At 26.3% G+C, this 14188-nt stretch overlaps 1 protein-coding gene across 6 annotated transcripts in view; it reads right to left on the bottom strand.

Annotated features, from left to right (window-relative positions):
* Positions 1-273: 273 nt before the first annotated feature.
* Positions 274-14188, bottom strand: part of LOC129959124 (zinc finger protein 143-like) — a 30491-nt gene continuing 16576 nt past the window's right edge. For 2 of the 6 annotated variants that reach the window (XM_056071940.1, XM_056071942.1), the window contains exons 3-6: positions 11091-11302; positions 6092-6369; positions 4829-4947; positions 274-3500 (exon numbers count right to left, since the gene is read on the bottom strand). In XM_056071940.1, coding sequence (XP_055927915.1) covers positions 2605-3500; positions 4829-4947; positions 6092-6369; positions 11091-11302 — 1505 coding nt within the window. In that variant the 3' untranslated portion in view covers positions 274-2604. The remainder of the gene's footprint in view (positions 3501-4828; positions 4948-6091; positions 6370-11090; positions 11303-14188) is intronic. The other 4 variants (XM_056071943.1, XM_056071944.1, XM_056071941.1 and 1 more) reach the window with 3 other exon arrangements.

Below are 14188 nucleotides of genomic sequence, written 5' to 3'. Positions count from 1 at the left end.
GCTTACCAAAAAAAAAAAAAAAGGCAGGACAAAATGTTTGATTTCTCAAAGGTTTCAAAGTATTTTGTTCATTTATAATGAAAGCACGAAAAAAATATTTTCACCTTATGCTAAAAATTCATTCAATAACATTTATAGAAAACTTTCAAAAGACTAAACAAAATTCAAAAGAATATTTTTGTCACTTTATATAAGTGATATTTATATCAGTAGTTAAAAAATCCCAAAAAAATATAGAATTTCAAACTATTTATTAAATATTTGACAGTTAACAGTAAATTGTAATATATGTACGAACAATATTTTCCAAATAAAATTAAAAGTCCCTATTTTAACACAACTTGAATATTTTTAAATAGAGAAATAAAAGTGCAGTTAAAAGTTTGAATAAAAAATTCTTGTTAAGACGAATGCTTGCTTAAGCTTGCTCAATTAGCAATCATTCAACAAATTTAGGCATTACTTATTCTGTTACAAATTATCAAACAAGTAAATAAAAGGCAAATAAATACATGAATGGAAACATAATGACAAGTGATTCATAATTAATTCAATTTTCATTGATAATTAAGCATCTTAAGTACTTTTTAACTACTCACTTTAATAAATAACTGCAAAATGATTCATTTCTATAAACAACACGATTTTTTTTTTATTTTCTGAGCGAAAAAAAAATGGAAACAAGTTTCATAACAAACACTAGAGTACAAAAAAAAGTGGAATGTCATAATTACACTCAACATAAAATTGTACATAAATTCCAAAAATGAAAAATCGTCAACAAACACTAAACTGGTGAGTTTCAATTGAAACTTCCGTTTTTCTCTACAATCTAGAGAGAAAACTATATATTTAAAAAAAATTTGGTTTAATTTTAGAATAAAAATATTTCAAATTATTAGTGACAATTGTTTTATTTGAAAAAAGATTAATCAAAACTCCTGATATCCAAAAATATTCATTTAGCTACTTGTTTGAAGAAATCAAACGGAATAGCAAAATCATACATAATTCGTCTAGGAAATAGGATACTTTCAATAATAGTTAAAAAGAGACTTCTGACTGCTGAAAACAGTTAAACCAGTTCTAAATACACTGAATACATAATTTGTAAGTCGTACGATGTGTAATTTAGCAAAGATAAAAGCCAAAATATCTATTGACAATCCATGCGAGATCTAGTTTTCTATAGCCAAATAAATACAACCAAATGTGCACCAATAAATACTAACAAATTTCCCATGAAACAGCATATAAGAAAAGAAGATGCTATTCATGAAAATTTCATTTAAAAATGCTCTCAGTGCCGTTGGATTATATATTTAAACAAGGCAAGATTAAAAATAAAGAAAAATTCATTTGGAGACGAAAGGAACAGAAAAAAATAACAGATAAGTATATTCAAATTATCCGTTTAAATGAATTGAATATTATATTCACTATATTTTTCTAAAATATTTATGCTAAAATGATAAGCCAAAAAATTTAGAAAATTTAAAATTTAGATAGTTAAAAAGCAAGCATTCAAAGAAACATTATTGAGTATCACTCTTCGATTTCCTGATATGCTGAACTTTAATTTATAAAGTTGAGTTGTTTTATTCTTCTTTATTCCTTACAAAGATGATTTTTTTTTTTTTTTTCACTTTTCCAGATGAAACGTCTTCCATCCTTTTCTAAAGGATACTTGCATAAACTACTTTAGTAGTAATGTTTTGAAATATTTAGAATTCTACTAGAATATTGAAAATTCTAAAATAATAATTTCAATATATAATCAAATGGATTGGCTTTCAAGATCAACAACACTAACTTAAGAAACAATGCATGCAATTCAAACTGATGTAACAAAGACCATATTCTGTCTAAAAAGGACTTATCAGATTAAAGGATATGAAAAGGACTTATCAGACAATGATTCAATACATGACAGTAGTTTTCTGACAACAATAAAATTGTCTAAACTGCACTATATAAAAAGAGTTATTAAAACAAGACAACTCTGATTATCAAATATAAGGCAAATATGCAATAATTGCACATATAAAAGCCCATATATTCAGGAAGCAAATGCTTAAAAAATAAAATTTTCTAGTTTCTTTACACACAAAAAAATCAATTTATCACAGGCAATATTTGAACACAATTTAATTTGTCACATAATAACAAGCTATAAATATTTACAATCACATATAAAGGAAAATGGTATAGTTCTACCATTAATCGTCTTGAGTATTATGACTAATAAATAATTTAAAGATATCTGTATCAAAAATTTAAATACCTATATATAATCTATGTCACTTTAATGAAAAATTTACTTAAAAAACTATGCACACATTCACACACATAAAAACCAACGTGCCTAAATTATGCATTCATTATTTAATAAGTAGAACAAAAGCCCTTGCAAGATGAATAACAACTAGAAAAGTTGCTTTTATAGCTTTGGACACACAACACCAAAATATAAATTAAAAATACAAAACATTTCAAGAGTCATAACAGCTTATATATTATTTTATATAGATATATGAAAATATTTAAAATATATTTATACAAAGTATTTCATAACAAAATATATGCTATAAATATAAATTTTGATCAAGATCCAGTTAAGATTTTTTTGTCTTCCAGTTCTTGAAATTCAACACAACTATCATTTAGAGAAGAGCAACTCAGACTTAAATCCAAAGGTTTTGAATCCTCAGTTTTCAGCCTCTTGCTTAATTCCCCAAAACAGTGTTTCTTTTCTTCTTTACAATCTTTGGTAGGTTCATCAGAAATTGATGCAAGTCCTATATCTCTATTTACCATATTTACGGCACCATTAAATACCTGAGAATTGAGAACATTTTTCTGTAAAGTCTTATTAACTCCAGATTTTGCTATCAAGTTATTGGAATCTCTCGAGAGATGTGCATCTTTATGGTATGTTTTGAAATCAAAAGAATTATTAAGTGAAGTACAGCTTGTACCCAAGTTGAACAGCTTTAAATTACCTGTAGCAACCTTTTCTTCCTCAAAATTATAAATACTCAATTCCTTAACTGCTTTCTTTACTTTTAAAGTATTTGGGTCTCGACCATGTGAGGTAGCTCTTTGGTGTTTGCGAAGTGAACTGGGATCAGTGTATCTTTTGTCACAACCTTCAACTTTGCAAGCATAAGGTTTGTCACGTTCACCGAGTTTGGAAGTATTTTTAATAGGTGTACTAACTAGATCTTTATTTGCAACAGAATTTTCAATTAAAATATCACCATTCTTATTTTCAACTAATTGTGATGTACTGCTCACCTTTTGCTTACTTTCACCACCATGAGCACTAGATTTCATATGCTTACGCAAAGAACTAGGATCGGTATATCTTTTATCACATCCTTCAACTCTACATACATACGGCTTGTCTTCTTGATGGGTTTTAGAATGCTTAAAACGATCACTAGAATTCGAATAAGCTTTGTTGCAACCAGCTACAGGGCAAGCATATGGTTTTTCACCTGTATATATATATAAAAAATTTCATAAGACAATAATTCATATATTTCGGGCAAAAAACAAAAAAAAAAAAAAAAAAAAATCACAAAGATAATTTTTAAAAACAATGTAAATATCTACAAATGAATTTTTGAAATGTAGGAAGCCTTTTTCTGCACAGAAAAAAAATTTAATCATGCAGAAATATCAGACACCAATTTTCTTAAATTAAAAATTAACAGTTCATAAAAATATTTCTGAATAATTTACAACAATATTTAGATTACTTCAACCATGCACATTTACTAGAAATTGTCTTTATTCCTTTATTTTTTAAAGAAATTTTTTTGAAAAAAGTTCTTTACACCTGTATTAGCAATTCATTTAAAAGTTTTAAAATTAGCAATTATTAATCTTATTTCAAAATATTTTAAAATATATTTTTACTTTTTTTATAATATTACCTGGTTATTTGATTTTATTCACTGAAATGCATCACATTAAAAAGTGGCAAAAATGATAGAGAATAATAAAAAAAAAGTAGCCAAAAAATCAATTTAAATCAATTTTAAATTCATAAAAACATTCAAATTAAAAACCAAGGCCTATCAGTGGCAGATTTATGCATTCTGTTGCATTAAACAATGAACATTATGCAGTCTGTCTTTTGGTGTCGCATTTCAACACATTTTAACATTAACATTTTTAAATTTATTTACTTTGTTGCAAATGCATGTTTCATTCCTTTATTATAATTCAAGCACAATGACTGAGATCACATTATTTCATTCAATGTTTATAATTATAAAAATACATACTATACTTGATGTTTATAAAAACTGCAATAAATGAACAATGAAATACACAAGAACCAGACTGATTACACTTTCAAAGTGTTAATATTGTGCTAATATTTTTATAATTCAAAGAATTTGTATTTTTTACAAATTTATTTATTTGGCAACTAGGCTAATACTAACTTTTTTATCCAGCTGATAATGGCCCCTTTCAATCCAGTGGCCTCACATAAATGCCTAGTGGAAATCCTCCACACAGTACACTGAATTATTTTACAAGCCCAATTAGAAACCCTCAGTTTGATAGAATCCTTAGCCTAACTCCAATGTATTTCTTATTTGAATTTTACAATTTCCATTTTCCATTAAATAAGAGTACTTTCAAAATTATTCTTTCAGATTTAAATGGAATTAAAGAGTAAATCAAATTACAGTTATTTTCTTTCAAAAGACAACAAGAATGTAATAAGATTCAGCCAAGAAACAGCCTGAAAGATAAACATTAAATTAATTTTAAATGCTCAGGTTTGGAGTTTTTAAATGCCATCGCTTACCAGTATGCGATCTGATATGAATTCTTAAATTTTCTAATCTGGAAAACTTTTTACCACAAACATCACATCCATGAGGTTTTTCATGTGTGTGGGTTCTGATGTGAATCAACATTCGGTATCTGAAATATGTAATGAAGACAATATAACTATTTCATATATTTCCATATACTGAAATTCAGAATTACAAAATGCAAAAACTTAAAGAAAATCTAAAGGAGAGAAAACAGAGATATTACATTATTTAATTTTTCTACAAGTTTGCCTTCCTATTAAGTAAAAAAAAAAAAAAAAAAAAAACTGCAATTGGAGAAGATAAAAGATAGAGGCTTTCAGGGCCTTTTTCTAAGAATGATTGTGATATGGAAATGATTTCTAACAGCATTTAAAAGTTGTAAAATTTTGATTTTAATCCTTAGATTTTGAAATTTAGTTTTAGTTTCTCATCAATAAAGAAAGGACTTAAAATACTTAAAGATGAATCAGGAAATTAAAGTTTATCATTATTTAAAGAAAACAACTTTTATTGTTAATTATTCACCTTGAATACTATAAGTGAAACAGTTTAAAAGGTGCAACCTTTAAAACTGTTTAGCATCTAAATGCGACCCTTCCCCCAAAAATTCTGGAATAATAAATATTTTAGAAACATTAAAATACTTCAAATGTTCACTATTCTCATTTAATGTCAGTGCCACTTAATTTTTTAAAAACTTTAATCTCTAATTTTATTTTTAATTCCAATAATAGAATAAACAGACATTCAACAAATTGTAATTGGTCACTATACGAAACTACCAACTGTTATTGGCACAAAAAAATACATTTTTGTCACAAGTGGTTTCTTTTTTTTTTTTTTTTTTTTTTTTTTTTTCATTCAAGGAAAAACTTAATTGTGTCAATTTAAAATATGCATACTTTTGGCCTCAAAATTAGTAATTCAAAACATTTGCAAGAGAGACACAAAAAAATGTAAGTATTTTTGTAAGAAATTTAACAATCATTATCAGAATGTCTCCCATCAAAGGTATTGGATAATAATATAATTGCATAAAAGAAAAGAAAATGAACTCAGTAAAATGTTTCAATGTTTAGTTGCTATTTATAATGAATCACTCCTCTAGTCAATGAATGGTCAACAAGAAACGGCCCCTCATTTTCATATATGTTTTATGGAATATAATTTCTTCATTTTTTTTTATTTTAATTAAATTTTGCAAAAAAAAATTGCATTACTGCAACTTTATTAATAAAATTTTAAATTACCTTGCATTAATAGCTTTTCCTTGCCGGGCACAACCATTCCAGTGGCATCGATACAAAGAGTTTTCATCTTGATTCACATGCGAATTATTCACATGATAGGCAAGATCCTTACGACAGAAGAAGTACATATCACAAGAATCCCAACCGCATTTGTAAACACCTTTCTCATCTTCTTCTTCCTCAATATTGCTCACATTACTTGGAGTAGGCTGCAGAGAATACACACGTAGAAATGAGGGTGGACCATAACTTTGATCTATGGAGCAGAACTGAAAAGACTATATAAACTTAATTTCATATAATAAGAAATTAATTAAGCTCAAGAGAACACTGATCTGCAGATACTTTTGACCAAAACATCAGTTTAATGAAAAATACATTTAGTTTTCTAAAATAATTATTTTCCAGTTTTATAATGTTTTGTAACAGTTTCTGATATTAAAAAGCATAAGGACCAAAATTTAAGAAATCAGACAGGATTCTTCTCAAGTTTGAATATAACAAAAAAATTTTTAAACAAATAACTCAAATGAAAAGTGAAAAAGTCAAGTATCAAAACAAAACATCAGGGAAAAATTTTCTTCAAAACCTTTAAAGTAAGAAAACCCAACATTAACATGACTTTTAAACTCAAAAAAGTAATTAAATCAATTGCCAAACAGTAGATTTTGTATAACAATATAGATTCAATAGCTTTTAAAGTAAACAAAATTAATATTGACAGCTCTCAGCATTGAACAAGTTTTTTGTAATAAAATACTCAACCGAACAATAACTTCACAAGAATAATACTTTCTTTTCATTCAATTCAATGAACACCATTATATCAACATATGATAATAAAGCAATGTTCAGCTACTTAGAAGGAAGAAATAATGTACAAAACTATTTGCCAAATTGAAAAGATGCTAAAAATGGTCATTTCAGCAGCCTTTAATATAAAGCTGTGCATTTTACCACACATTTTCATTCAAAAAGTATATTTGATAACGAACATCTAATGCTGCTTTGAAAACACTGACTTATCACAATAGTACAAAAGGAATTTCAGGTGTTCTGACATTTTTCTTAATTAACTACTTTTAAAACCAAATTCAAAATAAGAATGTTCTGCAAGATTGTAAAATATTAGATATTTATACAAGTGAAATATCAACATAACTTGCCAAACAAAGACATATTATATATATATATATATATATATATATATATATATATATATATATATATATATATATATATATATATATATAAAGTAACCAATCTATAGTAAGAAATAGTTTGAAAACGAAACTAAAATGAAAACGAAACAAAACAGTTTCGAAATCGCAACTAAAAATTATTACCTATTCAAACTAAAACCAAAAAAGAACTTCATAGTATTTAGAGAGTGCAACTGCAGCTACTTCCAAAACACAGATGAATTGATACAAAAGTATAAAAATCAAGTTAATAGGAAAATCAAAAAAAACCAAATAAAAATTAAATCAAAAAAAATATTAAAAAATATAAAAAAGAATCCGGCCTGAAGACTTTTTCAAGGGTCACCCTCAGGCAGGGATTCAAAGAAAGGGATTTTTTCTGTGAAGGAAATGCAGACATTAGTCTAATAATTATTCCTCGTGCCCCGAAAATCCCCTGAAATTAGGCCCAAGAGATATACCATTTTAACAGAAAGGAAAATACAAAACAACAAATTAGAAGAAAATAACCACTACAAAGTAAAAATACAATAAAAAAATAACAATAAAAACAAAAAATAGCTCTAAAGGAAAAAACGAAAAGGCCAGAACATACCATCAGCAGTCAAGGAAATTTTAAGCTATCGATTGTGATTCCCGCTTTTTAAAAATACTAACGGTAAATTAGTAAAAAAATTGTAGGCTCCCAGCGCCATCTATTGAGTGATCTAATATGCAAGGAAAGTTCTATTTTTATTTGAGCCAAAGGATTAATCCCAAACCATACCTTGTTTAATTAAAAAATTTACATTACAGTAATTTCTAGGAAATTCATTTTTAATTAAATTAATATTACTGAAAATTACGTTTTTAATGGTATTAATTTTTATAAACAAGTCAAGGGCATTCCAATGGGAACAGCTTTCTCAAGTGCTTTAGCTAATATTTTCCTACATTACTATGAGAAAAAAAAATAATTAAATATAATTTAATAAACGGGTGGAGATATATTGATGACCTACTTTTGATTAACTTCGACAATACTAATATTGTTACTAATTGCTATCCAAAAGATTTAATTCTAACAGATACAAATAAAAATCAACTTGAGGCTACCTTTCTGGATTTAAAAATCGAAATTGCTAATGATAAAACAATAGTTGGTATATACGATAAAAGGGATGAATTCAAATTTAAAATAACAAAACTATGTAACTACCATTCCAATCTAAACTCTAAAATTTTCAAAAATCTAATTTTCTCACAAGTTAACAGGATCAAAAGGGTTTGCAATAATAAAAATTCCTATATTGAAGCATCAAACAACCTCATTAAAAATTTAATTAAAAATGAATTTCCTAGAAATTACTGTAATGTAAATTTTTTAATTAAACAAGGTATGGTTTGGGATTAATCCTTTGGCTCAAATAAAAATAGAACTTTCCTTGCATATTAGATCACTCAATAGATGGCGCTGGGAGCCTACAATTTTTTTACTAATTTACCGTTAGTATTTTTAAAAAGCGGGAATCACAATCGATAGCTTAAAATTTCCTTGACTGCTGATGGTATGTTCTGGCCTTTTCGTTTTTTCCTTTAGAGCTATTTTTTGTTTTTATTGTTATTTTTGTTATTGTATTTTTACTTTGTAGTGGTTATTTTCTTCTAATTTGTTGTTTTGTATTTTCCTTTCTATTAAAATGGTATATCTCTTGAGCCTAATTTCAGGGGATTTTCGGGTCACGAGGAATAATTATTAGACTAATGTCTGCATTTCCTTCACAGAAAAAATCCCTTTCTTTGAATCCCTGCCTGAGGGTGACCCTTGAAAAAGTCTTCAGGCCGGATTCTTTTTTATATTTTTTGGGTTTAATTTTTATTTGGTTTTTTTTGATTTTCCTATTAACTTGATTTTAATACTTTTGTGTATATATATATATATATTCATGATGCACAAAGTTCAAGCTTTAAGTTATCTGGAAAGATTTGAAGAACTGTTAACAAAAATTCAATGAAAATCAGTAATTTTAATAATAATAGAAAGGTTATAGTTAAGTGAAATATTCTGAAATTGGGGGGGACTGGTGTTTTTACAGCCAAATATTTTTTTTTAAAGTTGCAATTTTTTAAAGTTTAGATCCAAGACTAAAAATATTTAAATAACATTATGGCTAAAATAAAACAATTGTTTGATCTACTGAATAACAGAAAGTAGTACATAGTTGTACATTTTGACATTTCATTTTTATTTTGTTTCTCATGCTTTGGAAAAGAACAGACACAATTTACATTTTTTTTTTAATTTAAGTATATTGTTTTTAAAGTTAAATTTTGTTAAAGCAATTTTCTATTATTCATTTAAGGAATTCATATGTTTTACAAAACATCTTACTAAAACTTATTAGAAAAATGTTAGCTTCCTCATCAAAAGCCGAGTTGTTTAGCACTTGCACTGACAAAAAGTAGAAAAAAAATATTTTGAATTAAAAGACTTTCAATTAAAGGTGGAAATTCCTGAATAAAATAATAATTAAATGCACCAAAATATAAGAATGCTTCTGCTATCAAATATTTATCTATAAACAGTAACCAAATAGAAGTGATACAGATACACTTTTCATGATGCTGATTTTTCTTTTAATAAAGTTTAGTTTATTACGAATATTATAACAATAAGAATGAATTTTCTTTAAATATGTATTTAAAAAAATTATGAAAAATTTTATAAATTGAATAATTTTTCATGAATTAAAAACACTAGCTATATAAACAAAATATTTTTATTCATGTTCAAAACTCAATAAATGTTCAAGACTGAAATTACACTTACATGCTAAAATAACTTATTATAAGAAAATTGTGTACATGTGAGAGAGAGAGTATATCAGTGAGTGAATGAGTCAGGGAGTGAGTCAGTCAGTCAACGAGTGAAGAGGGCATGGTTTGTACATGGGGTGAACCAATGAAATATGCATTCTTTCACCCCGGAACACAAGCAGGAAGTCTGAGAAATTTTTCCCTCAGTGCTTTTATTAAGAGATTCTTTTAGGGATTTCTTTGAAAGAAGTTGATTTAGGAAAGAGAACCTCCAGTATCTTTGGAAGATAGGCCAAGTTTAGGAATTTTTATCTCTTCACTTGCAGGGTGAGAATTGCAATGGTCATCAACTATTTAAATGTGTTAGAAATAATTAAATAAAAGGTAGGATTTGGATCAGGAAATAAGAGAACGTTTTAGAATGAAGTAATATGGGCTAATTTAAAATAAATAGGAAATCAATTAGGATTTAAATTATACTAACAGATTATTATATATAATTCAAATTATCTGAATTCATAAAATTAATTATTTTCTAACCACTTAAATTCAAATCTAAAATAACACTTTAACTTTGGATTTGTACAAGCATTGCAATATTCATTACTTCTCATGGCATATTTTTGAAATATTAACTGTCCAACAGTAAGTTACATTTTTAGGTAAAAATGACATACTTAAATAATTACTTGTTCAGCCAGATTTTTGAAAAATCCTCTATTCAAGACATATAAGCTCTGACTGTTTTCACATGGTCCTCTTTTTCTTCTTTCACATTGTTGTTATAAGCATGTCAGTTTATTAGTAATATCTTTTTTAATTATAAAATTTTTTCTTAACTTAAAAGAGTGATACATTATACATACCTGCTTCAGCATTTAAAGCAGGTATTTTTTTAAATAATTCTGAAATTTCAATCCTTAAAATTAGAAGCACTTTTTTTTTTTTTTTTTTTTTTCCTTATTTCCTTGTTTAACTGAACTTTTAAAATGTTTACTTACTTTCTCATCATCATTTGTATCACATAATGGTCTGTCTTCAACCAGCCCATTTTTTAACAATCCATGTGAAAGCAGAAGCTCTAATACAAGTGGAGACTTTATTAAGCTAGAAGAAGTAATGTCATACAAATTTGTGCAAGCCAAGTCTGATGTATCAACTTCAACACAATCAAATTTTTCAATGTTGTTTATTACAGATGATTCCACATCTTCTGAAAATTAAAAGAGAATAAATATTACAAGCAATTTAAAATGAACATTATAATAAAAATGATTTGACTCATTTAAAAAGTAACACACGCAAATTTAAAAAAATTACACAATAGGAAGAGTAATCAAAAGTATTCCTCTTCCTTCTTTAAAATTCTCATTTGAAAGCAACAAATTACTTTCTACAAAGCAAACTAGCTATATATTACATTTAATATAAATATCTTGAAGTCAGGAATGAAAATAAGCAGTAGCTACTTTTTTACTAAAATTTCCTCCATACAAACATTTATTATATATATATATATATAAAGTAAAAGACCTCCAAAAGTAAGTCACACTATTAATTCTTTCATGATTAGGTTTACATAGCTAAATAATTGTAGAATCTTAATATAGCTTATAAAAAATACCTTATCCCCCGTCCCATTCAACTTCTGTACCAATGTATCTAAGTTTCAAGCAAATTAAATTAATGCATACAAGAATCCTAGGCATGGTAATTCTTAAATGGAAACAGGTACAGAATCAATGGACCTTGGTAAGAATTGAATATGTTACATAAAATGATGAATGGAAAATTCTTCGTGAAATTAAAATGAATACTAGCATTCATTTGCTACCAATTTCATAAGATTTGCAAGAATATTTATTGGTAATTAATCCAAAAATATAATAAAAATGAAGAAATATATCTTTACTGATAAATACAACAATGCAATAAAATAAAGAAATTTTTAGTAAACTTTTTTATAATACTGTAGTTAAGATAAATGGATTTATTTATGTTCCAGAAAATTGGCATGTGCCAAAGATAATGTTTGAAACTCATAACAATGGTGATGATAAAATGAAATAAAATAATGATTATGGAAGAATTATCTCGAAGAAGAAAACATTTTTTACAGAAATAGTCATAATTACTAGAATTCAAGAATACAGAGAATTAGTAAATATTGAAAAATCACAAGAGTTCATTTTAATTATATTATTCAATTTACTTTTCATTAAAAAAATGTAAAATTGATAAATGAACTATGTTGGAATAGAAATCACAATATTAAGTAAATAAAAAGGATATACTGAAAAAGCATACCACTCTTTTAAACTTCAATGCCACAGAAATAAAAAGACATTTGATCCACGATAGATATACCAGGCCCAATCAACTCCAAATACACAACAAATCTGTGTAATTGGACCCTCCTATCATGAGGCCAAAATCAGACTAGTGCGGTCCTCAATTTACTTTCCAAATAAAAATAATAAACTGGAAGAAACTTCCAAACATTTGTTAATTTTACCAGGTAATATTTTTTTTTTTTTTTAATTCCATAGTATCAGGATACATTATTCAAACAATTATTCTTAAATCTACTTTCACTGAATTCCAAATTTTGGAAATACTGTAAGGCATATAATGAATATAGAGGTGTATTATTTAAAATTGTAAAAAGTATGGAAATAACAAAGAGTATATTAAGCAAACATTAGAATTATTGCATTAAATAATATTCAATGTAAATGCAGAATTCAATATCTAATTACTGATCCATTCAATTTTAATGCTTTTAATAATTTCTGTTGAAAGGTAAATTGGATACATAATCCAAATTTTAAAAAAATTTACCCATAAATTGAGAAAGTCATTTTTTTTCATCTTCAAATTAATCTTAATAACCATACAAAATTTATAATAAAAATAATTATGGGATTTGTCTATCGTTTGGCTTTCACAAAAATAGTACAGATATGAATAATATGCATGTAATGGATTTTATGCTCTAGTAAAAAATGCCAATGCAGAAGAAAACATTTAAAATGAAAATTCTAGATTTTCCTTACATGACTTATATTACAACCATAAACATGCCAGTAATTACTAAAATGTTTTTCATGGGGAAAAAAATACCAAGATGATTAAAAAACAGATTATAAAAATTGGACAGTAAAAAATATATCTTTAGCAAATACAATACTGGTTATGTTAAATAATTTTTTTAAAAAATCAACTGTGTCTGTTGGCAGAAAACTCAATCAAAATTTTACTGAGCAAGCAATGGATATTAATTATGACACTCTTTTTTAAAATCTTGGATTTGTCATACGGATCTGTAATTCACAAATGCAATTCTGCATCATCTAAATCAAGTTAATTTTCACAATACAAATAAGGGATGTTATCTATTTCCCCCCCCCTGAAATCTTATAATATTAAATTTGATTTGTTAAACATATTTTCCATTTCAAAGATTAAGAATGGTTATCAAAGATAGCTTTTAAAACTAAGAACCTTGGTCAGATGGCATAGACAATATTTGAACTAGCGCCCCACTTTCCAAACTTCTCATATGTGAGGTTATTTAACCCACAACAACAGAATGAATATGTACCAGGCTCGTATGCTCTTGATATTCAGGATCCTCAACCTATCCACCTGTGACCTTATAAAGTAATTAAGATGAAACCTTTGGAAGAAAGCTGTAGATATTTTTTATAACCTCATATTTTAATGCAAAATTTACAGAAATTATACAAAATCTGTACATTTGACCAATTTTCATACAAAGTGAAAGATATACTGCATTTCAATGTTGTGCTCTTTAAATTTGTCATCAAAAAAAAAAAAAAAAAAGACCCTTTCTCGTGAAAACAACATGCTGATAAAATATTTGGTTTGAATCAGAGTGCTCATCAACAGAAGAAAGCTTTAACATAGAATATACATTAAGTTCTAGGATAATTCACAAAAAAAAATTAAATTATTTTTAAATTTAAAAAAATCAAATATTTGAGTTTTTAATTACAATATAGCAATATGTTTTAAAATAATTAAATGAAATAAAATTTCCAATATTATAAATTCATTTTTAATTAACACAAAGCAA

Source organism: Argiope bruennichi, chromosome X1, assembly GCF_947563725.1.
Source record: "Argiope bruennichi chromosome X1, qqArgBrue1.1, whole genome shotgun sequence".
In the NCBI taxonomy this organism is placed as follows: Eukaryota; Metazoa; Arthropoda; class Arachnida; order Araneae; family Araneidae; genus Argiope; species Argiope bruennichi.
Note: the sequence above shows the minus strand (reverse complement) of the source record. Positions and strands in the feature narration are given on the sequence as shown.